Raw genomic sequence first — 25,634 nt, forward strand, 5'->3', positions numbered from 1 at the left:
ACCACTCAACATACAAAAACACACACACACTCATGCAAAAATTCATTCATGCAAAAACACACACCCTCACCCACTCACTCACTCACATAGACAAAATAACAAAAAATAATAGTAACAAAAAACAAAACAAACAAAAAAACACACACAACCAGCCACCTACCCTTACCAACATGCACCACTCATGCAAACATGCAAAACCATCCATGCAAAACCACACACACTCATGACCCACTCCTGCAACACACACACACACACACACACACACACACACACACACACACACACACACACACACACACACACACACACACACACACCTCCATTTCTATTCCGTAACCTCAATCTACACAGTTCGACATGCCTCCATAAACTTCCTCCATATCCAAAATGAGTCTTTCAAGGCAACCTGGGCCACCTTGTCACAGATCCTCCTTCTTTCTGTCCCACACACTCCAAGCCGAGCAAGAAATGCAGAAAAGGAATTGCCAATATACCCTCTACACCCCAGCTCAAATGGCTGACACGAAACTCGCCAACCCTTCTCCCGGCACTCTGCCTCCAGCTCACTGCAATTTCCTCTCTTCCTCTCGTGCACCTCCTCCATGTTCTCTTCCCAAGGTACAGACAATTCCCCTAAGATGACCTGTCTTGTTGCACCTGACCAAATGACAATGTCAGGCCGCAACCTTGTCACACAGATCTCCTCTGGGAATACCAATTGTGGCTTTAGGTCTGCCACCACCTGCCAATCACAAGCATCTGACAGCCCTCTTGCTTTCCACCTCCACCTCTTTCCACCTCTTACCACTTGGCCCTCTTTGACAAACCACACCTCTCCCCCATCAGTCTCCTTCTCCACTCTTCTCTCTCTCGACCTCAGCACCTCTTGTTGCACCATCTGCACCACCACCGCCAGCACCTGATCATGTCGCCACCTATATCTTCCTGCTGCCAATGCGACTGAACATGCACTCAGTGCATGCTGCACCGTTCCCACACATCCACACAAATAACATCTCTCCTCCTGCAACAACCCCCACAATCTCAAGTTTACTGGTGACGGAAGCACATCCTACGTTGCCCGCAACACGAAATTCAACAATATTGGCTCCATCCTCCAAATCTCTTGCCACTTCAACATCCTCACCCGCACACCTTCCCACCTAGTCCAAGCACCTTGCTGTGCCTGACCGACTGCTTTCACATATCTCCCCTCCTCTTCCTTTCTTCTCACCTCCCTCTCAACCATCTTCCTCCTCTCTTTCACACATGCCTTTCCCCATCGATTATGCTTCATCCACCCCAAGCCATGCTTCCCATGCTGTACCATCCCCATGACCACCTCCTGTTGCAACAGCTCCTCCATCTCGTCCACCTCTGCTCTTGCATTCCATTTCCGACTTCCCTTCTTCTCTGGGAGAGCATTCTTTACCACTGCATCACTTGAATCCCACAACATCATGAACTCCCGCACCCTCACCACCTTAAACCCCTCGGTTAATGATGTCAAGGGAAACTGGAGTTTTCCACCCTGACCATCAAAGGCAATGTTCGTCAAACAGCGTGGCGCTCCCAATCACCTCCTCACAAACTCCTCACAAACAAAACCTCACAAACTCACGACAATCTCCATCCTCTCTACATGCCCAATCGCAATATCATACATCATCAATGGCCACAATACTCGTGGCATCAACCCAAACTTCAAACACCATACCTTCAACTTACCTGGCAAACCACATCCATCAATCCTCTTCAAACCTCTCAAAAGCTTGTTTCTGACCTCCTCCACTCTTCCCACATCATTCAACGCCACTGTATACCATCTTCCCAAACTCTTCACAGAGGCCTCCACCAATGATGGAACCACCTCCCCTCCCAGCTCAAACCTGTGCATGTTATCCACCACTCCTCGTCTCACTACCACAGTACCACATGCCTCGCCTTTCTTGCTTTAAATCCCATTCTTGCCCACTGCATCAACCTTTCCAGTCGTCCCAGTACCTCTACTGCTGCATCAGCGGACTGTTGGACAACAGTCAGGTCATCCATGAATGCAAACATTCCTGGCAAACAAACTGAATGCAAACTATATAGATAGATATATATATATATATATATATATATATATATATATATATATATATATATATATATATATATAGTTAACTTATATATATATATATATATATATATATATATATATATATATATATATATATATATATATATATATATATATATATATATATATATATATATATATATATATATATATATACATATATATATATATATATATATATATATATATATATATATATATATATATATATATATATATATCTATATAATTATAAAATTGAAATCTTGCGTGTTTGTATGTAACATTCGATCGGTCCGGGGGCGTGGCTTACCCCTTTGAGAGAGTAGTAATATCCACCATTTTATTAACTCGCATAGCTTTGAGGCCTGTTTTGTAGGCCCATGGTGTCTTGCTCTCTCTCTCAGTTTTATTTCAAATCAAATTCGATATATCATTTCATTTTTCACAGTCGCTAACATAGTTTTAGACTCGGTTGAAAAAAAACGGGAAGAAAATCCGATGAAAGTTTCCGTTTATAGAACGAAATGAATTCTGAAAGGCTTGTATCTTCAAGGCCATTGAGTCTGTTTCACGCCTTTATCTTCAATCTAAGTCGCCATCTGATTTCATTTTTATCGATGGTTTTAGACTCGGTAAAAGAAATAATTGAGAACACTCACGCACACACGGGAAATTGCAGAGATATATTTTAAAAATCGCGCCACGTTGATATACGAAAATACACCGCCTAAAATAACAGGCATACAGTATATATCTTCGTCATTTCATTCAACATTATTACCCGGAAGTAAAATATGTTTCAGGAAATTACCGAGAGATATTTCTTCGATTTTTTTTATTATTTATATGCGCATACACTTTAAATAGGTTTATTTGAAATCTTTAATTTTCACAATGTAATTTATTTGTCATTTGATGATCGGCAAAACGATAGCACAAACACTTCATGTTGTGTGTTTAGCACAAACACTTCCTACATCTATTTGTAGGAAGAATGTCGTATCAACCCTCCGACGGCACGACGGACGCGGACAACGAATCACACCTCACGTCTATGGACGCGAATAGCAACATCCGCACGAATCAGTCATCAATGATTTTCATTGACGCGCCTGGAGGCACAGGGAAGACGTTTCTTATTAACCTGATTCTCTCTAAAGTGAGAGCGAGTGGAGAAGTTGCCCCCTGCGGTGGCCTCATCTGGCATAGCTGCTACCCTCATGCCTGGTGGAAGAACAGCGCACTCAAGGTTCCAAATCCCTCTGACACCGAGGGAAGATGGCGTATGCAACATTGATAAAAATTCCACTATCGCAGACCTCTTTCGAAGTACAAAACTCATCGTGTGGGATGAGTGTCCTATGATCAGGAGAGAGTTTCGAGGCTGTGGATCGCACGTTGCGTGATGTATGTGACAAAGACGAGCCTTTTGGAGGGATCTTGACGATATGCTGTGGTGATTTCCGTCAACGTGATCGGAGATAAGGGCCGAAATCACGTGTCACAGGTAAGTGATTTAGAACGCTGGAGAGGTGAGCCTTATGGCTTGCTGGCCCAAATAATCTCCCTGATGATGTCCAGCGTTCGCTTTATTTCTATCCTCATATCTATTCAAACTGACATTGACCCAACGGGTCATGGGTCGTCCAGGGGTAGCATCATCATCATCATTGGCTGAGGGGTAGCATCATTGGCTGAGGGGTAGCATCATCATCATCATTGGCTGAGGGGTAGCATCATTGGCTGAGGCGTAGCATCATTGGCTGAGGGGTAGCATCATTGGCTGAGGGGTAGCATCATTGGCTGAGGGGCGACATCATTGGCTGAGGTGTAGCATCATTGGCTGAGGGGCGACATCATTGGCTGAGGTGTAGCATCATTGGCTGAGGGGCGACATCATTGGCTGAGGTGTAGCATCATTGGCTGAGGGGTAGCATCATTGGCTGAGGAGTAGCATCATTGGCTGAGGGGTAGCATCATTGGCTGAGGGGTGACATCATTGGCTGAGGTGTAGCATCATTGGCTGAGGGGTAGCATCATTGGCTGAGGGGTAGCATCATTGGCTGAGGGGTAGCATCATTGGCTGAGGTGTAGCATCATTGGCTGAGGGGTAGCATCATTGGCTGAGGTGTAGCATCATTGGCTGAGGGGTAGCATCATTGGCTGAGGGGCGGCATCATTGGCTGAGGGGTAGCATCATTGGCTGAGGGGTAGCATCATTGGCTGAGGGGTAGCATCATTGGCTGAGGGGTAGCATCATTGGCTGAGGGGTAGCATCATTGGCTGAGGGATAGCATCATTGGCTGAGGGGTAGCATCATTGGCTGAGGGGTGACATCATTGGCTGAGGTAGCATCATTGGCTTAGGGGTAGCATCATTGGCTGAGGGGTAGCATCATTGGCTGAGGGGTAGCATCATTGGCTGAGGGGTAGCATCATTGGCTGAGGGGTAGCATCATTGGCTGAGGGGTAGCATCATTGGCTGAGGGGTAGCATCATTGGCTGAGGGGTAGCATCATTGGCTGAGGTGTAGCATCATTGGCTGAGGGGTAGCATCATTGGCTGAGGGGTAGCATCATTGGCTGAGGGGTAGCATCATTGGCTGAGGGGTAGCATCATTGGCTGAGGGGTAGCATCATTGGCTGAGGTGTGGCATCATTGGCTGAGGGGTGGCATCATTGGCTGATGGGTGGCATCATTGGCTGAGGGGTAGCATCATTGGCTGAGGGGTAACATCATTGGCTGAGGGGTAGCATCATTGGCTGAGGGGTGGCATCATTGGCTGAGGGGTAGCATCATTGGCTGAGGGGTAGCATCATTGGCTGAGGGGTAGCATCATTGGCTGAGGGGTAGCATCATTGGCTGAGGGGTGGCATCATTGGCTGAGGGGTAGCATAATTGGCTGAGGGGTGACATCATTGGCTGAGGGGTAGCATCATTGGCTGGGGGGTAGCATCATTGGCTGAGGGGTAGCATCATTGGCTGAGGGGTAGCATCATTGGCTGAGGGGTAGCATCATTGGCTGAGGGGTAGCATCATTGGCTGAGGGGTAGCATCATTGGCTGAGGGGTGACATCATTGGCTGAGGGGTAGCATCATTGGCTGAGGGGTAGCATCATTGGCTGAGGGGTAGCATCATTGGCTGAGGTGTAGCATCATTGGCTGAGGGGTAGCATCATTGGCTTAGGGGTAGCATCATTGGCTGAGGGGTAGCATCATTGGCTGAGGGATAGCATCATTGGCTGAGGGGTAGCATGATTGGCTGAGGTGTAGCATCATTGGCTGAGGGGTCACATCATTGGCTGAGGGGTGGCATCATTGGCTGAGGGGTGGCATCATTGGCTGAGGGGTGGCATCATTGGCTGAGGGGTGGCATCATTGGCTGAGGGGTGGCATCATTGGCTGAGGGGTAGCATCATTGGCTGAGGGGTAACATCATTGGCTGAGGGGTAGCATCATTGGCTGAGGGGTGGCATCATTGGCTGAGGGGTAGCATCATTGGCTGAGGGGTAGCATTATTGGCTGAGGGGTAGCATCATTGGCTGAGGGGTAGCATCATTGGCTGAGGGGTGGCATCATTGGCTGAGGGGTAGCATAATTGGCTGAGGGGTCACATCATTGGCTGAGGGGTAGCATCATTGGCTGAGGGGTAGCATCATTGGCTGAGGGGTCACATCATTGGCTGAGGGGTCACATCATTGGCTGAGGTGTAGCATCATTGGCTGAGGGGGTCACATAATTGGCTGAGGGGTAGCATCATTGGCTGAGGGGTCACATCATTGGCTGTGGGGTGGCATCATTGGCTGAGGGGTCACATCATTGGCTGAGGGGTCAGATCATTGGCTGAGGGGTCACATCATTGGCTGAGGGGTAGCATCATTGGCTGAGGGGTAGCATAATTGGCTGAGGGGTCACATCATTGGCTGAGGGGTAGCATCATTGGCTGAGGGGTAGCATCATTGGCTGAGGGGTCACATCATTGGCTGAGGGGTGGCATCATTGGCTGAGGTGTAGCATCATTGGCTGAGGGGTCACATCATTGGCTGAGGGGTAGCATCATTGGCTGAGGGGTCACATCATTGGCTGTGGGGTGGCATCATTGGCTGAGGGGTCACATCATTGGCTGAGGGGTCACATCATTGGCTGAGGGGTAGCATCATTGGCTGAGGTGCAGCATCATTGGCTGAGGGGTCACATCATTGGCTGCGGGGTGGCATCATTGGCTGAGGGGTCACATCATTGGCTGAGGGGTCACATCATTGGCTGAGGGGTGGCATCATTGGCTGAGGTGTAGCATCATTGGCTGAGGGGTCACATCATTGGCTGCGGGGTGGCATCATTGGCTGAGGGGTCACATCATTGGCTGAGGGGTCACATCATTGGCTGAGGGGTGGCATCATTGGCTGAGGTGTAGCATCATTGGCTGAGGGGTCACATCATTGGCTGAGGGATGGCATCATTGGCTGAGGTGTAGCATCATTGGCTGAGGGGTAGCATCATTGGCTGAGGGGTAGCATCATTGGCTGAGGGGTGACATCATTGGCTGAGGTGTAGCATCATTGGCTGAGGGGTAGCATCATTGGCTGAGGGGTAGCATCATTGGCTGAGGTGTAGCATCATTGGCTGAGGGGTAGCATCATTGGCTGAGGTGTAGCATCATTGGCTGAGGGGTAGCATCATTGGCTGAGGGGCGACATCATTGGCTGAGGGGTAGCATCATTGGCTGAGGGGTAGCATCATTGGCTGAGGGGTAGCATCATTGGCTGAGGGGCGACATCATTGGCTGAGGGGTAGCATCATTGGCTGAGGGGTAGCATCATTGGCTGAGGGGTAGCATCATTGGCTTAGGGGTAGCATCATTGGCTGAGGGGTAGCATCATTGGCTGAGGGGTAGCATCATTGGCTGAGGGGTAGCATCATTGGCTGAGGGGTAGCATCATTGGCTGAGGGGTAGCATCATTGGCTGAGGGGTGGCATCATTGGCTGAGGGGTGGCATCATTGGCTGAGGGGTGGCATCATTGGCTGAGGGGTAGCATCAATGGCTGAGGGGTAACATCATTGGCTGAGGGGTAGCATCATTGGCTGAGGGGTGGCATCATTGGCTGAGGGGTAGCATCATTGGCTGAGGGGTAGCATCATTGGCTGAGGGGTAGCATCATTGGCTGAGGGGTAGCATCATTGGCTGAGGGGTAGCATCATTCGCTGAGGGGTAGCATCATTGGCTGAGGTGTAGCATCATTGACTGAGGTGTAGCATCATTGGCTGAGGGGTAGCATCATTGGCTGAGGGGCGACATCATTGGCTGAGGGGTAGCATCAATGGCTGAGGGGTAACATCATTGGCTGAGGGGTAGCATCATTGGCTGAGGGGTAGCATCATTGGCTGAGGGGTAGCATCATTGGCTGAGGGGTCACATCATTGGCTGAGGGGTCACATCATTGGCTGTGGGGTGGCATCATTGGCTGAGGGGTCACATCATTGGCTGAGGGGTCACATCATTGGCTGAGGGGTCACATCATTGGCTGAGGGGTGGCATCATTGGCTGAGGTGTAGCATCATTGGCCAAGGTGTAGCATCATTGGCTGAGGGGTCACATCATTGGCTGAGGGGTAGCATCATTGGCTGAGGGGTCACATCATTGGCTGAGGGGTAGCATCATTGGCTGAGGGGTCACATCATTGGCTGAGGTGTAGCATCATTGGCCAAGGTGTAGCATCATTGGCTGAGGGGTCACATCATTGGCTGAGGGGTAGCATCATTGGCTGAGGGGTCACATCATTGGCTGTGGGGTGGCATCATTGGCTGAGGGTCTTCTCCTCACTGCTCATTACTAAAAACTGCTCTTCTATGTGAGGATTGATAAATAAAAGCAATTAGAACCAGTAAATTTAGTTTTATATGGCATTTTGCCTCTCTATTAGAAAGTGTGAGAAAATTATATATCTTCGCCATAGGTTGACCTTTGACCCCCACTGTAACCATGGTAACCCCTTAACTATATATAATAACATTGACCCAACGGGTCATGGGTCGTCTAGTATATATATATAGTTAACTTATATATATATATATATATATATATATATATATATATATATATATATATATATATATATATATATATATACATATATATATATATATAATTATATATATATATATGTATATATATACGTATATATATATATATATATTATACATATCTATATAAGGGGGCTGCAAAAGTAGGTATACAGTAAGGATTATACCAGTATTACCAGTATTATAATAGTGGTGCTAGGATTCATTTAATACTAGAATTCATTAAAATCATTATTACCATTTTTAATATTTTTATTTTCGTAATTTTTTCTATTATACATCTATTATTTGCAGGTGAAGTGGAAATTTAACGATGGCTGGTAATTCAAAGGACGAGGAGTGCAAATGGATTTTGAAACAGTACTGGAAGACAGAGAATAGTGAACGTGTGCGAGAGCAGTGGCGAGAAACATTTGCATCGCCTCCACCAACGAGGCTCACGGTTTACCGGATACGTGACAAATTTGAGAGGACGGGGTCTATCCACAACTCGCCGAAGAGTGGTCGACCAGTCACCCTGACAACGCCAGAGAATGCAATGCAAGTCGCCCTGGCATTTACCCAGAGCCCTCAGAAATCGAAAAACAGGGCGTCATCTGAATTGGGTATTGAACGCAGATCGTTGTGTCGTTTGATGCACCGTGCAGGACTGAAAATGTATGTGCCACGATTGATACATGGTTTATTAGAGGATGACTCGGATCGGCGTTTACAATTTTGCGAAGCCATCCTGAACGAGGAACGAGAGGGTGACAGCATTCTGCGCAAAATCGTGTGGTCCGATGAAGCAAACTTTAAGCTATCGGGTGCCGTTAATCGGCACAATTGTGTGTACTACGCAATTGAAAACCCTAAAGTCACGATTGAGCAATAGCTCAATCAACCTGGGGTGACAGTGTGGGCTGGCCTGTCCTGCAAAGGTGTCGTTGGACCTATCATTCTGCACAGGACTGTCGATCAACACGTGTATCTGAACATGCTGACGGATACAATCATACCACAGGTACGCGAACAACAGCAGCAGGACGACTTCTACTTTCAGCAGGATGGGGCGCCACCGCACTCACTGTGCATGCGCTACTTGACAAAGAATTTCCCAACAGGTGGATTGGACGTCGGGGAGCCGTTGACTGGCCACCACGTTTGCCGGATCTCACCCCTATGGACTTCTTTTTCTGGGGATGTGTAAAAGACAGGGTTTTCGCACGCAAGCCACGTTCTGTTGATGCCATGATTCAGTTAATACGGGAGGCTTGCCAGGAAATTGATGCTGATAAAACCTTTGTGCCAGAGTGTGCATGGGTGTCCACACTCGACTAGTGGAGTGTGTGAATGCCGGGAGCAAACAGTTTGAACATTTGAGGGATTAATATGTTTATTATTGATATGTTTATTATTGATATGTTATTATTTATATGCTTGTATAAAAAAAAAAACCTTGTATAATCTTGTATAATCTCGTATTATAATATTATAATCTATAATACTCGACTTGTATAAGCTTAAAGATCTGCTTGTATAATCAATAAAATACGTTTTGTGCGCACGTTTTGTTTTTCATTACTGTATACCTACTTTTGCAGCCCCCTGTATATATATCTGTGCAGTGTCTGTGTTGTGTTGTGTTGTCATGTCTTGTGTTGTCTTTTTTTGGAATTTTTTCGGGAATTTTTTTTTTTTCAACTTCAATTGTTTATAAAATGTGATATCACGCATATTACAAATACATTTGTGCAAAATAATTGTTTGAATTATGATTGGTTTAAACCATGACAAAACGGCAACTCGGGTACAGTCATTTATCTGTATATCTACACATCTGGGCAGTGTCTGTGTTGTCACTTAACGACTCCCTCAAACTTTTGTTTCCGTGGTTGTGAAGTGTTTTTAATAACGTTGTGGTGGTTTTGAATCACGTGGTGGTGAGGTATTTTGAATTACTCGGTGGTGAGGTGTTTTTAAATGACGTGGTGGTGAGGTGTTTTTAAATGACGTGGTGGTGAGGTGTTTTTAATTATGTGGTGGTGAGGTGTTTTGAATTAGGTGGCGGTGAGGTATTTATAATTATGTGGTGGTGAGGTGTTTTTGATTATGTGGTGGTGAGGTGTTTTGAATTAGGTGGTGGTGAGGTATTTATAATTACGTGGTGGTGAGGTGTTTTTAAATGACGTGGTGGTGAGGTGTTTTTAAATGACGTGGTGGTGGTGAGGTGTTTTTAAATGACGTGGTGGTGAGGTGTTTTTAAATGACGTGGTGGCAAGGTGTTTTTAAATGATGTGGTGGTGAGGTGTTTTTATTACGTGTTTTATTGGCTGAGGTGTTTTTAATTTCGTGGTGGTGAGGTGTTTTTATTACGTGTTTTATGGCTGAGGTGTTTTTAATTTCGTGGTGGTGAGGTGTTTTTATTACGTGTTTTATGGCTGAGGTGTTTTTAATTTCGTGGTGGTGAGGTGTTTTTATTACGTGTTTTATGGCTGTGAGGTGTTTTGAATTACGTGGTGGTGAGGTGTTTTGAATTACGTGGTGGTGAGGTGTGATCGTCCCAAACTTCCAGTCTGCACCTACCCCTCCTCTATGTATGTGCTAAGGGGTTCTTTCTTGAAAAAAAAAAACATTCAACCAAAATCTTCAACCTAAATTGTCTATAAAAATGTAATATCACAAACACAACAAATAAATTTGTGCAAAGTAAATGTTTGTATTATGATTGGTGTAAATCATGACAACACAGCAACTCAGGTACAGTCATTATCCTCAGCTAAAATAAGCCCGCTCCTCAGTAACGACCGAGCCAAGCTAGTACATATATATATACATATACATATACATATATATATATATATATATACGCGTATGTGTGTATTGTTAAATCCATCACCGGCACCCTGAACAAATTTCAAATTCCTGCCACAACTACTGCTGGGTACGCATAATAGCAAATCACCCAGCATAAAACTCCCCAAGAAACTGTTTTGGCAGCACCGATGCTCTGTAAAAGAGCATGGTATATCAGAATCAGAATAGCCAATTGTATGCAAATAAGTGATCTTTTCGGTCACGATTATTAAGATAATTGTTTTCATAATATGGACTGCTCATCATCGATAAAAAAACATGGGAACGGAATGAGTCACAGACTATCCGATCACGTGACGCAATGGATTCCAGAAAAAATTTGAACCGAAGCAACAGTTCTCCACCTCCTCAAATGGCTGGATAATTGTGTATTCTTCTCTCTGAGATGCATTTCATTCATTTGGGAATATGATCATTTGCGTTTTTCTTATTACAAGGATTATTGGACATCCATGATGGAATGGCCCAAGAAGGAAATTCCCATCACACAAATGTGATGGTTCCATACTGTTATCATTTGACAATTTGGTTGAATACGATGCAGTTTTGCATTGTAAAGATGATTTGTTATCACATAAAACATTGCACTTTGATTAGGGAAAAAAGACTCTCGGAAACCCACAAGAGAACTATATTCTCCAGAATGGAGGTTCGCAGAGCGTAATTCCATCACAGGATTAGTTAACGGATGTAAAACAATCATTCCCATAACTTAGCAGTTGCATATCTCATAATTGTGCTGTCAAAGAGGAAATTGAGATCGGAGGGGGCAAGGAAGCCTTGTAATTCTGTCATGATGGAAATCATGTGTTGCAGGCAGTTTTCATGATTACAAGGTGCCAGTGGCAAGCAACATGAACCGACTCGGAGAGCGGAAATTTCACTTGGGGACTTCCATCCATACAGTCACCTGGGGCTACAACATTACATTAGTTGTAGAACAGAAAAAGTCCCACATAATCTTGCAATGAGCTTTCAAGATATTATTTTGCAAATAGACCACAGTGCTTTAAAACAACAACAACAACAACAACAACAACAACAACATCAACAAAAATAACGGTGTGATACTATTTACAGCCATTGCAGTATGGTGCATTAAACAGTACTCACTTGCACTTCAACAATCCAGTGAGTGATGGAAGTTCCTCTCTCTGGGCCAGACCGGACTTGCAGGAGTAAGGATCGTGCCATCACCCGAGACACTGACAAGACTACAGGTGCTCTAGGTACGGCTGCAGGTACACCCAGAAAAAAAAGAAGAAGCTTGAAACACTGCCATCACCCAAATGTACTGGATCTCAGAACACTCTCCATTTTTAATGGAGACATCAAGATGACTGTCATACAACTCGTGCGACGAAGACAAAGTGGGAATGCTGGGACATAGACATGACCGCAGGGAAGATGGTTTAAGCACATGAACTTGTGTGTTGCTCATGTGACATTGTTACACTGTAATATTGACATCAATAAAGGTCTAAAGATCTGGAATTATTGATATCTTAGGCACCTGGTATGTGGCCTGCAGTGAAGGTGAGGCTACGGACAGGGCCAGATCCAGCAGACGTCCGCGCAGCCATGCGGAGCAGGTATGAGGCATGTTCTTCCAGGCCTGTAATGCGGTACTTGTGGAAGGAGTTGTCGAGGTTGTGCGTTACTATTACGTGTGTGCGGTTTCCTTGCTGCCAGGAGAGTTGGTATCCTGTGACCAAGAACAAAAAAAAACGATCAAGTGTGAGAAGCATAAAAGAGACTGATGGGAGATTTTAATTAATTAAACAGAAGATAGTGGCAAAAGACGAACATGACATGAGTCCATAAACAACTGCGACACAACAAGAAGAGCAACAAGAGGAGTGCTCGGTGGAGCACAAACCTCCGCCAGGCCGAACAATTTACGTTTTGCATCCCACTGACGGCCGGATCTGGATTCGGACCTGAACGAAAATGTAATCAGCTTATTCTTGTCACTTACCCAAATTATCCACCAGGTTTTGTCCGAACATTTCGAAATACCATGCTATATATATCGATTTGGCCCTCTCAATGGTGAACAATCACTTTTTAAAAAATTAAAATATTCTTTTATCCAGATCCGTATTCGAATTTTCACCAAATCGAATCTGCTTGTTCTTGTTACCTAACCAGCTCATCCACCAAGTTTCATCCGAATCCATCCACAACTTTTTGAAATATCGTGCGATACTGTATATCGTTTGTAGCCCTATCACTCAATGGTGAAGAATCACTGAAAAAAATTATCTGATCCGGATCTGGATTCAAATCTTCACCAAAATCGAATCAAGTTGGCCTTCTCACACAACCAACCGGTTTCGTCTGAATCCGTCCATAACTTTTTGAAATATCGTGCTATATATCGTTTTTAGCCCGATCACTCAATGGTGAAGAATCACTTTTAAAAATTCTCTCGTCCGGATCCGGATTCAAATCTTCACCAAAATCGAATCAAGTTGGCCGTCTCGCACACCCAACAGGTTTCGTCCGAAACTGTCCACAACTTTTTGAAATATCGTGCTATATATAGTTTTTAGCCCTATCACTCAATGGTGAAGAATCACTTTAAAAAATTCTCTGATCCGGATCCGGATTCAAATCTTCACCAAAATCGAATCAAGTTGGCTTTCTCGCACACCCAACCGGTTTCGTCCGAATCCGTCCATAACTTTTTGAGATATCCTGCTATATATCGTTTTTAGCCCTATCACTCAATGGTGAAGAATCACTTTAAAAAATTCTCTCATCCGGATCCGGATTCAAATCTTCACCAAAATCGAATCAAGTTGGCCGTCTCGCACACCCAACCGGTTTCGTCTGAATCCGTCCACAACTTTTTGAAATATCGTGCTATATATCGTTTTTAGCCCTATCACTCAATGGTGAAGAATCACTTTAAAAAAATTCTCTGATCCGGATCTGGATCCGGATCATCACCAAAATCTAATCATTTCATCGTTGACACACACCCAACCTCTCCAGCAAATTTCGTCCAAATCTATCCGCACCTTTTTTGAGATATCCTGGTCATAAACAAACAAAAAACAAACAAACAGACAGACAGACAAAAGAAAAAATCACTCATAGAGCGACACTTGGAAAAAATAGAACAAAGTAGAATGGCACTCAGTAGAGCATCATTTTGACCTCACAAATAATTCGTGGTTGAATTCAGTGACCTGATATGAAAATAGCCTTCAAATTTTAAGTTAATCAGATGAAAATTGACAATTTTACAAATTCGGCCGATGTTGACCTTTTGGCCTATGTTGACCTCAAAAATAGTTGGTGGTTGAATTCAGTTCGCCGATATGTAAATCCTATTCAGATTTCAAGTCAATCGGATGAAAATTGAGGATTTTAGAAATTTGAAAAAAAGTGGTTGACCTTTGGCCTATGTTGACCTTTTGAGGTCAAAAATATATAGGATTTTGTCAGACTACGAACTCTACCATTTGGTGAAGTTTCGTGAAGATCGGTCTTAAATTGTGACCTGTAGGCAAGTATAAGTGAGAGGACAGACAAACACACAAACAAACAAACAAACATTCACACAAACCGGAGTGATCAACATACTTGTCAAATTTTTATTTATTTATTTTTTTGCCAAGTAACAAACAGAAAGGGGGTGAAAACATAACCTCTATCCACCTTCGGTGGCAGAGCCGCAGGTAAATATATCTCGCATGAGCAAACAATGAAAATGCAGAAAATGAAGAAATCTGCGAATAATAGTCATGGAGCAGTTTATGCATCCAATAAATAAATAAAATCAGTACACTTTCCCATTCACTCACCGAACAGTACTCCATTTAGCTCCTTCGGTTCGCTCCAACTCAGTAGTAGTGACGTCTTTGAGAAATCCAACAGCTGGAGACCCTGCACTGGCCCAGGTGCTGGAAAAATTCAAAGTGAGTTTGATAATTCGGGTTAAAATGAAGGAAACATTGGTTGTCCCACACCACGTGGGTCGGATCTACATCTGCTCCTTCCAACTCAATCAAAGTTAGGTTTTCTGAACCGGATCCGTCGTGTTTTGTTATATTTTCGCACATGTGTGCTGTTTATATTTCCATCGAAAATTTTCCGTGATAAGTCGTGCAGTGTTGTCGATATTTGTGGAATTATTTTTTCTGTGCAGCCTAGGCCTTCTCGGATATCCGGAGCTTAATCGTCTTGGTTTTGAGGTTGTTTTTTGTTGTCCCATTTCTCTTTTTCGTTCCCCTAAAAGTTTGACCTTCCTGCTTTTTCAAAGTTATCCAATAACACTCATTTAAAAAGATAAATTTAAAAACCCCAAAAAACTTTAACTCCAAAAACATGATCTTATTCGGTCTTCGACTTTTACTTCCTGCACATCTATCCTTGTCACATACTTTTACTTCCAGATCTCAAAATCTTCTTTGACGAAATGCTTCTTCCTTCTTCCTCTAAAAGCTTTTGAAAATACGTACAATTGAATGCTTAACTTCCCTTCTTTCTCTGGCATCAGCACTCAGCATATTCTTCTTCCTCTCATTATTCCTCTTCTTCTTCTTCACCTTGAATATTTTGCAAACCTGTCTCTCACCAAAGCACTTGATCCGTCACCCATCCTCAGGTTTCTACAGCACAACCTTTCTCTGTGCCTCGAACCCAAATTCAATCCATCCCAGGATCTTTATGTCAGAATGCTAAATATGGGATTCCTGAGCAGTCCAGTTTATAGAGGTTGTCTGCACACAACAATCAAATGCCTCCTCCCCCGTCCCACCGCTCATACAAACTCTCTCTTCTTCATACGTGGCAATTTTAATTGTCACCAAGCCTATTGACTGGGTGTTGGTACTTCTCTCACCAGCTACGACACTTCAGCAAAGGACTCCTGTGACTCCATGGAACTGACTCAATCTGTGAATTTTCCAATCTGGATTTCTCCCAATGGAAAATATTCCCTTCTGGACTGAGTGATCACCAACTTTACCACAAATGTCTCCTGTTCTTCCTGTGCACCCCTCAGGCCAGGGTGGCATCAACGGCGGCCATGGTGGCATCAACAGTGGCCAAGAACTCTCACCATACACCGTCTCACTCTCACTCCCACACACCACCACCCCATGGCATCAACAGTGGCCAGGGCGGCATCAACAGCGGCCAGGGTGGCATCACCAGCGGCCAGGGTGGCATCACCAGCGGCCAGGGTGGCATCACCAGCGGCCAGGGTGGCATCACCAGCGGCCATGATGGCATCAACAGCGGCCATGATGGCATCAACAGCGGCCAGGGTGGCATCAACGGCGGCCATGGTGGCATCAACAGTGGCCAGGAACTCTCACCATACACCGTCTCACCCTCACTCTCACTCCCACACACCACCACCCCATTTTACTTTTAAAATGTTTTATAACGAGCTGATGTACCCGGTGTTGCCCAGGGATATTCAATAAAATATGTATTTAAATATTTCCTGCATGACAATCACAAAACCTGCCTCCTGGTCATAGTTTCCGCAGGAAAAAGGTTCATCTTCAAACTCCAATATAATCTCATAGTGATATTGTGCAGGAGTTTGGGTAACAGGAAGTATGTTTTACTGAACTGTTAAGATTACTGAGCTGGGATGTTTCTACATGACACAACTTATTCTCTCTTCTTCTTCTTCCCTTTATAAGGTGTGAGGTCCAATGCTACCAAGCTCCTGCCTTGCCTTGACCACAATACTCCTCCACTCTCCTATGTCCTCAGACAACTATCTCCACCCTCCAACCATCCCCACCTTACTGATATCCCTCCTCACACAACCCTCCCACCTCAACCACGGTCTTCCTCTTTTCCTCATACCTTGTTCCCTCAACCTACCCAGGCTTCGCCATTCTCTCTTCCCCTATCTGCACCAAATGTCCAGCCCATCTCTGCCGGCATTTCACCAATCTCTCCATCAAGCTCATCTGCACACCAATCTCCTCGCTCAGTTCATCCATCCTCCTCCTATCCACACTCTTCACTCCCACAATCCTCCCGACCCAGTTGTTCTCGCAAATCTGCAGCCTCTGTTGTTGTCTCTCTGTCAGTGCCACCGTCTCCAGACCGTAAAGGTAGGCCAGCATTACACACGACATCAGAACCTTCCCTTTCAATCTCCTTGATATCTTTCTGTCTGCCATTACTCCCTCAACCCTCCTCCACACTTTCGCACCCACCTGAATCCTCCTCCGCACCTCTGCATCGGGCTTACCATCCCCTCTCACTGTTCTGCCCAGATATTCGAACCTATTTCCCTGTCTGATCTGTCTGACAACTATCTATATAAATAAAACACAGTTTGTGTGTGTGTGTGTGTGTGTGTGTGTGTGTGTGTGTGTGTGTGTGTGTGTGTGTGTGTGTGTGTGTGTGTATGTTACCTATTGACTCCTAAACGGAAAGGCTCACGTACTTGATTTTTGGCATAGACATGGCCATTGGGCCTGGGAAGGACATGGCCCACCTAAAAATGACCTCCGATGACGAGATCCATATTTTTTATTCATATTTAACTTAGCGCATTTCAGCGAGGAACATTATACACTGAAACGCAGCCAGTGCCTGAGCAGCGCGCTGATTCACTCAGAGCGATCACGTGATGTTCCATCCTCGCCGCCACACGCGCTCACGTACTCGATTTTTGGCATAGACATGGCCATTGGGCCTGGGAAGGACATGGCCCACCTAAAAATGACCTCCGATGACGAGATCCATATTTTTTATTCATATTTACCTCAGCGCATTTCAGCGAGGAACATTATACACTGAATCCCAGCATGTGCCAGAGGAGCTCGCTGATTCGCTCAGAGCGATCACGTGATGTTTCATCCTCTCCGCCAGACCACTGAACTGAAAATATATAGAATGACCATTGCCATTCACACCACACAGGTGGAGATGCAACTACCAGGCGCCATCTCGGTTGGCACTCGATGCTGGGCGATGGTGATTTCCGTCATGCGTTTGCACGCAATTCAGAGCGAAAAGCGATCGCGTTTTTTCACCTTTTGTGCGATCGTGTTTTATGTCGATTTTTGTCGATTTTGTGCGATATGAATTAAACGTCCTTGAATCAGCTGTGAAACGTCTTTCCACAACCCTTCCGTAACCGATTGGAGCAGTTTATTGCCGCACAAAATGGCATTTTAACAGTTGTCTGGCTTTTAAAATCTGGGACACGTTCAAAACAAACGAGATCCATGAAGCGAGTCGGTCGAGTCGTGCTAACCAATATGGCGACACGGCGGATTCACTTTTCACGGAGTATGAGCGTTCTATATATTTTCAATTCAGTGCGCCCGACTCGCTCACGTACTTGATTTTTGGCATGGACATGGTCATTGGGCCTGTGCCAGAGCAGCTCGCTGATTCGCTCAGAGCGATCACGTGATGTTCCATCCACGCCACCAGACTCGCACCATATATCACGGTGTAATTTGGGCGAGGCTTTTGTCCGAGTGAGCTTGAGTCGAGAGGGCGAATGTACAGGTTGGGAATGTACGGGTCTCCCTTCCCCCGCCCGGCAACGCCGGTACTGGAGGGCGTCATAGGATCGGTGAGTCTCCAAAATCTGCTTCGTGCTCCCCCTCTCCCTCCCCTTCCCCCTCTCTCCCTCCCCTCCTCCATCCTCCCCTTCCCCCGCCCGGCAACGCCAGTACTGGAGGGCGTCATAGGATCGGTGAGTCTCCGAAATCTGCTTCGTGCTCCCCCTCTCCCTCTCCTTCCCTCCCCCCTCCCCTTCCCCCTCCAACCCTTCCCCTCCCCCAACCCCTTCCCCTTCCCCCTCCTCCCCTTCCCCCTTCCCCTCCCTCCCCCCTCCTCCTCCCCTTCCCACCCTCTTCCCTCCTCCTCCCCTTCCCACCCTCTTCCCTCCCCTCCCCCTCCCCCCCCGTTCCCCTCCCTTCCCCTCCCCTTCCCCCTCCCCCCCGTTCCCCTCCCGTCCCCCGCCCAGCAACGCCGGGTACTTCTGCTAGTTATATATAAACTAGAGTAATCAAAATGAATTTAACAACGGCGTTCAAAATCGAGCGAGGCTCTTCAAGTGAAGTGACGAGTCGAGTGAAGAGATATTATATTAATATGTATCAGGTATCATACAGTACATTTAAAATATACTCACTGTCCTCATGCGTCCTCACACGCCGAGGTGCACTGCTTGGTCCATTCCCAGCTGAAGTGGTGCAGCGGACAGTGACCGCGTAATCGGTATATGCAAGCAGACCCGTAACTTGAGCCACACGGCCAACTCCAGGTGGTTCAGGAGGCACGTCCACATTGAGAGACTCACTAGTTAATCCAGGGCGCCAAACCTCAACCTGATGGACCAAAGTTTAACAGAATACAAATTCGTGAAAAAAAAACACTTAATGATGCCCATCTGAAGGCTTCCTTCAAAACTGGTGAATAACACATATTGTGAAAGACAAAAGAATACCAGGCAAAATGAAGAGGTTAAACTGTAAAGAAGGTCTCACTTTGTAGCCAAGAAGAGTCCCACGGAGTTTGTGCGAGTCAGGTTGAGACCACGCGACTCTGACAGAGGTGGAATTGAGAGAGCGTAGCTGGACTCGAGCTGGAGCCGTGAGTGGGACTATTGGGAAGATGTTTAAAAATAATGAGTTTCTTCCATTCTATATACATCTTATTCTACAAAATCTTTGTGTCTGAACACGCATTTTTAGCTCACCTGGACTTTAGTCCGGTGAGCTTATGCGATCGAACAGTGTCCGTAGTTAAGTCAGTCAGTCAGTGAGTCCGTAAACACTTCAATCATTATCGCTTGAACCAAACACACTATTTTGATGAAATAAACTCGATATCTGATGCCCAATGAAGGTGTATTGACCGCATCAAAATCTGCGCTCATTAACGGGTTGAAATCAGGCCTAAAACGCTAAAAATTCCTGTCCTATCCTGCAGGGGGCGCTAAAACCATGACGTGTAAACATGTACCTGGCTTCCATTCAACCAATCACGTAACCACATTCTGCACATGAACAAAATCTTGATATTCCATGACGTCATTGACTATTGCTCCTGATCCAGGTGAACTTCAGGACCCGCAGTCCTATTTTTTTTGTATAGAGTCAAAAAAAGCTCATAGAAGAGCTAGAACACAGGAGGATTGATGACACAACAGAACAAAAGGAACAGCAGAAAGAGAGGAGGAAACAGCAAGAGCAGGGCGGAGGGAGAAAACAAGATGGACACCAAGGGATGTGGTTAAGGATGAGGGGCAGGGGTAGGGGAAGATTCAGGTGGTGGACAAGAGGGATATAGGAGCAAACCCTCAGGAAGGAAAAAACTGGGGGATGATCTGAGATGGTGATCCACAGGTGGGAAACAAGAAAAAGAGCAATCAGAGATTGCAAACCCTTGCCAGGATGTATTTTCAGTGTTTTTTAAAGGCTTTTGTATTAAAACAAATATGGCGGCTGAACCACGTAACCGATGACGTAATCATCATTTTTTTCGAAACTAATTTATTCCTAGATTATGCTCAAGAAATTTCATCTTGATCGGATGAAATTTTGTACTTGTCGAATTATGATGTCACAATGGAGGCACCTATGACATCATCATTAACATATGTTATTCCCCATGGAGAGTTCTTTACAATGAGCCAGGTCTCAATTTTTTCTATTCAGCGCTTTCGGAGATATGGAGGTGCAAAGTTTTTCGTTTTTCCAAGATGGCGGCCGAACCACGTGGCCGATGACATCATTGTTTTTTTTTTCTCCACCAGTTTATGCCGACATGTCGCTCAAGAAATTTCATCTTGATGGGATGACGTTTTGTACTTGTCGAATTATGACGTCATAATGGAGGCACCCATGACATCATCATTAACATATTTTATTCCCCATGGAGTTCTTTACATGGAGGATCCCTGGTGTTGGGCTAGCGGCTAGGGTGCCAGCTTAGGATCCTAGGATCCTGGGTTCGAATCCCGGTCAATCGCTGAATTAACGCCAGGGGGGTTGACTCAGCCTGTTCATCCTTCCGAGGTCGGCCAATTGAGTACCAGTTCACTGGTAATTCCCTGTTTGTCGTTAAAGGCGGCAAAAAGGGTTGGCGTCAGGAAGGGCATCCGGCCGTAAAACATTGCTTCAAAAAGGGGACCAAAAAACAACAACAACCACGGTTCCTGAAAAAGGCCAACCCCCGCTTGCGGGGAAAAATGGCCTCTAAAGGTGGTTATTTTTATTTTATGGAGTTCTTTACAATGAGCCATGTCTCAATTTTTTCTATTCAGCGCTTTTGGAGATATAGAGGTGCAAAGTTTTTCGATTTTTCCAAGATGGCCGGCGAACCACGTGATCTATGGCGTCATAATTATCATTACAAAATTCTACAGGTGGAGTTGCACCAATGGTGAAAATTTCCTGTCAATCGGACCAACGGTTGCAGAGAAAATCATATTTATTCTGTGCGGACAAACAAACAAACAGACAAACAGACAAACGGACTAAAATGCAGTACCCTCTCCTCTGGCGAGGGTAATAAGAGAAACAAATGAGTGGAGGTGAGCAGTGATTCTGGAAGCTTATTCACCAAATGATGACTTCATGGCGAGGCCGCTGGACTGGCACTCAATAAATTTGTGGGTTTGAAATCTGTCCGAGGAAAGCTGTAAAAAGGATTCTAAGCTTCTGGAACCCAAGGTTGTCTTAAAATAATTACCATGTCACAATCGGATCATCAATATGACTTACTGTAACTTTAACGGAGGTAACCATCATACCTAGCTAATATGGTCAACATTCAGTGTCAGTCCCCACAATGTGGTTGAAGTACCTGGAATGATGTCATCACCCTACAGGGCATCAAGCTTCAAGGTACAGTTACACAAAAACAAACCTTTCTATTCTTTTTGAATTGCAAAATGTCATCTCAGAAACCTACCCCCTTCCAATGTTCGCTGGACAAGTGGTGCGGAGTAAGGCCCAAGACCCGCACTGTTGTAGGCCGCAATAGCAGCTTCGTACGTCTGCCAGGGATGCAACTCCGGTATTGTCATGGCCGTCATTGCTGGGCTGGGAATGTTCTTGAACTGGAAGTCACCAATGTCCCCTGAAGCACGGAATCTAGAATGAAAAGAAAAGAGGGTGCATTGCCATCGTCGTACAGGAAAAGTTTAATCCGCACACTGTTGGCACAGATGGCCTTCTCGGAAATATTTGAGAGATGGTAGAAGAATTGTGGGCAATCTTGTTCCCTTTGTGTGGATTGGATGTACGTATCTCTGCCCCACAGTGTATAGATCAAGCATTTCATCTCACAACATCAAGAAGAAAAGCCTCAGCATTGAGCGACACCTCGATCCTATTCCACATCTTGCATTCTTTGTTCCCTTTGAACAAATTGTGAACAATGAAAACGTAGAAGTAGTTAAATGTGATAGATAGAGATATTAACACTCCCTTTAGAGTGTAGCATGTTTATGATGTGGCAACAGAATTAATTATAGGTCTTCATTTGGATCCAACTTTGTGAGAAAGTGTGACACATAATAACGTTTCCAAGATGATGTCCATATGCTTAATGAGTTTGTAATTGCATAATAAGGCATACGTGAAAACGTACTATTTTGAGCTCTTTTTCATTAATCCAAAACATCCTTCAGCCTTCACTTCCTGTTACTTACAGTGCCTTCAGAAATTATTCACACCCCTTGGCGTATTTCACATTTGGTTGTGTTACAGCCTGAATTTAAAATGGATTGAATTGAGATTTTTTGTCACTGATCCACACATAATATCCCATAATGTCAAAGTGGAATTTTATAAATTAATTAAAAATGAAAAGCTGAAATATCTTGAGTTAATACGTATTCCAACGCCTTTGCTATGACACTCCAAATTGAGCTCAGGTGCATCCCATTCCCTTTGAACATCCTTGAGATGTCTCTACAACTAGATTTGAGTCCACCTGTGGCCAATTCAATTGATTGGACATGATTTAGAAAGAAACACACCTTTCTATATAAGGTCCCACAGTTGACAGTGCATGTCAGAGCAGAACCTCTACCATGAAGTCCAAGGAACTGTCCGTAGAACTCCGACACATAATTCTGAGGAGGCATATATCTGGGGAAGTGAATAAAACAATTTATAGTGTGTTGAAAATTCCCAAGAGCACAGTGAGCTCCATCATTAGGAAATGGAAAGAATGTGGAACTACCAAAACTCTTCCTTGAGCTGTCCGTCCAACCAAACTGAACAACCGGGCAAGAAGGACCTTGGTCAGGGAGGTGACCAAAAACACAACGACCACTCTGACAAAACCACAGAGCTCCTTGGTTGAGATGGGAGAACCTGCCAAAAGGACTACAGTCTCTGCAGCACTTCACAAATCTGGGCTTTATGGGAGAGTGGCCAGACGGAAGCCACTCCTGAGAAAATGGCACATGGCAGCACACCTGGAGGTTCCAAAAAGGCACGTGAAAGACTCTGAAAGCATGAGGTAAAATAATCCGTGGTCTGATAAGACAAAAATTTAACTTTTTGGCCTGAATACAAAGTGCTACATCTGGCAGAAACCGAGCACACGTCATCACCCATCTAACACCATCCCCATCGTGAAGCATGGTGGTGGCAGCATCATGCTATGGGGATGCTTTTCAGTGGCAGGGACTGGGACACTTGTAAGGATAGAGGGAACAATGAATGGAGCCAAATACAGGCAAATCCTTCAGGAAAACCTGCTTCAGAGGGCAAAAGACCTTAGACTGCGGCAAAGATTTACATTCCAACAGGACAATGACCCCAAGCATACAGCCAAAGCAACATTGGAATGGCTTCAGAACAAGAACGTAAAAGTCCTTGAGTGGCCCAGGTAAAGTCCAGACTTGAATCCCATTTAGAATCTGTGGAAAGATTTGAAGATTGCTGTTCGTCGACGCTCGCCATCCAACTTGACGGAGTTTGAGCAAATTTGCAAGGAAGAATGGGAGAAACTCCCAAAATACAGATGAGCAAAGTTGATACAGACATGCCCAAGAATACTCGAAGCTGTAATCGCTGCCAAAGGCGCTGCTTCTATGAAGTATTGACTCAGAAGGCTGTCTCCACAATTAGATATTTTGTAAATTGATATTTCTTATTATGTAAATTAGATTTTTCTGTATTTCATTTTTAATTATTTTGTAGAAATTTCGAAGAAATATTTCCACGTTAACATTATGGGGTATTATGTGTAGATCAGTGACAAAAATCTCAATTTGATCCATTTTAAATTCAGGCTGTAACACAACAAAATGTGAAAAAGTCAAGGGCGTGAATACTTTCTGAAGATACTGTATATCTTTTTCAACCGCCTCGTTTTCTCTAACCACCTCTCACAAACTCACCCAGTCTCCATCACTTCTCCTAGCCTCTCCAATTTCCATCATTTAGACAAACATATTTTTGTAAATACCCCCCAAATCCTCTTCCCCAACTTGTCTAATAAGTATAATGGTCATGAACACATTTTCAAGCAAAATGATGAGTTACAATGCAAAAATGAAACAGTGCGAACACATTTTATTCCCATTCTGGATTATCTCCCAGATCAAATCCCAGCAGGTGCTATGATGCTATTAAGAAACCAGTCACCGAAGCTACTCGGCTCATAAGACACATTCTCACACCAACTCCTGCACATCTCTTTGCTGCTGTAGACATGCATTTTACATCCCCCGCTCAAGTCACCAAGTTTTCCCAGCGTCTTCGCCAACTCGCATAAATCTTTGGTGTGCAAGTCCCTTGAGCGAAAGCTTGGCGGAAACTTCAGAGAGGCCAGTTTGGCTCGACCTCACTCATCTTGGCTACGATCGCCCATTTTGGGAAGCGACGCTTTAAGAATGTGTGTCTTACCTTATTTTTGAACTGCCAGTGACGTGACATCATTGGTACACACACTGCCAACGGAGTTATACATCTGAACAACGATGCCCCAGGATATGCATCAATCATTCTGCCCAACTGTGCCGTTTCCCATTGTGTGCTCTGTGTACATGCATACATCCACACTTGTCTTCCTTGTGCTTTGGATATTCGGTGAAAAAAATAGATTGATGTGAAGATTCCTTACGCGAGACTTGAACTGGTCGGAACAATTCAACTCGTACGTACACCGGTTTTGCGCACTATTTTGAAACATTTGTAATTGGTGGAAAAACATACTGAAGAAATAACACTTCCAATTTCCAAAAAAACAAAAAACACAAAAAACCAAAACAAAGAATGTTCCAAAACACATTTTTTGTCGTCAGTTTCACCAACCCTTGCATGTGCCGCATGCTGGAGGAGATCAAATTCAAAAGTGACAAGCAAAGGAAAAATTTGGTTTCAAGGACAAATTGACATTTTTTTTTTTTCCCCCATCAGGTCAAAACCTTTTTCTTGTCCTTGTTGATTATGAAGCATTAATTTGCAATTCTAGTTGAAAAAAAAGAAGAAGGTTCTCTTTTGATTGAAGCTCCAAATTCTCAACTGCAATTTTTGGATTCAGTTGAATCAAAGGCCTTGACCATTATGGTTGGAGCTCGATCAAAAGGCCTTTGGTCCCGATGTAGAGTTGTTCTCGT

At 44.7% G+C, this 25,634-nt stretch overlaps 2 protein-coding genes across 2 annotated transcripts in view; both read right to left on the reverse strand.

The window, feature by feature from the left end:
- LOC144891944 (protein sidekick-2-like) overlaps positions 1–16,346 on the reverse strand; it is a 206,098-nt gene extending 189,752 nt beyond the window's left edge. The window contains exons 1-3 of the mRNA XM_078777056.1: positions 16,211–16,346; positions 12,558–12,749; positions 12,158–12,279 (exon numbers count right to left, since the gene is read on the reverse strand). Of these exons, the coding sequence (XP_078633182.1) occupies positions 12,158–12,279; positions 12,558–12,749; positions 16,211–16,346 (450 nt within the window). The remainder of the gene's footprint in view (positions 1–12,157; positions 12,280–12,557; positions 12,750–16,210) is intronic.
- Positions 12,550–25,634, reverse strand: part of LOC137428631 (protein sidekick-2-like) — an 85,211-nt gene continuing 72,126 nt past the window's right edge. Inside the window, exons 5-9 of the mRNA XM_068118533.2 lie at positions 21,968–22,149; positions 19,537–19,652; positions 19,182–19,377; positions 14,860–14,958; positions 12,550–12,749 (exon numbers count right to left, since the gene is read on the reverse strand). Of these exons, the coding sequence (XP_067974634.2) occupies positions 12,550–12,749; positions 14,860–14,958; positions 19,182–19,377; positions 19,537–19,652; positions 21,968–22,091 (735 nt within the window). The 5' untranslated portion in view covers positions 22,092–22,149. The remainder of the gene's footprint in view (positions 12,750–14,859; positions 14,959–19,181; positions 19,378–19,536; positions 19,653–21,967; positions 22,150–25,634) is intronic.

The sequence above is a fragment of the Myxine glutinosa genome, chromosome 5 (assembly GCF_964187855.1).
Source record: "Myxine glutinosa chromosome 5, kmMyxGlut1.1, whole genome shotgun sequence".
Taxonomy (NCBI): domain Eukaryota; kingdom Metazoa; phylum Chordata; class Myxini; order Myxiniformes; family Myxinidae; genus Myxine; species Myxine glutinosa.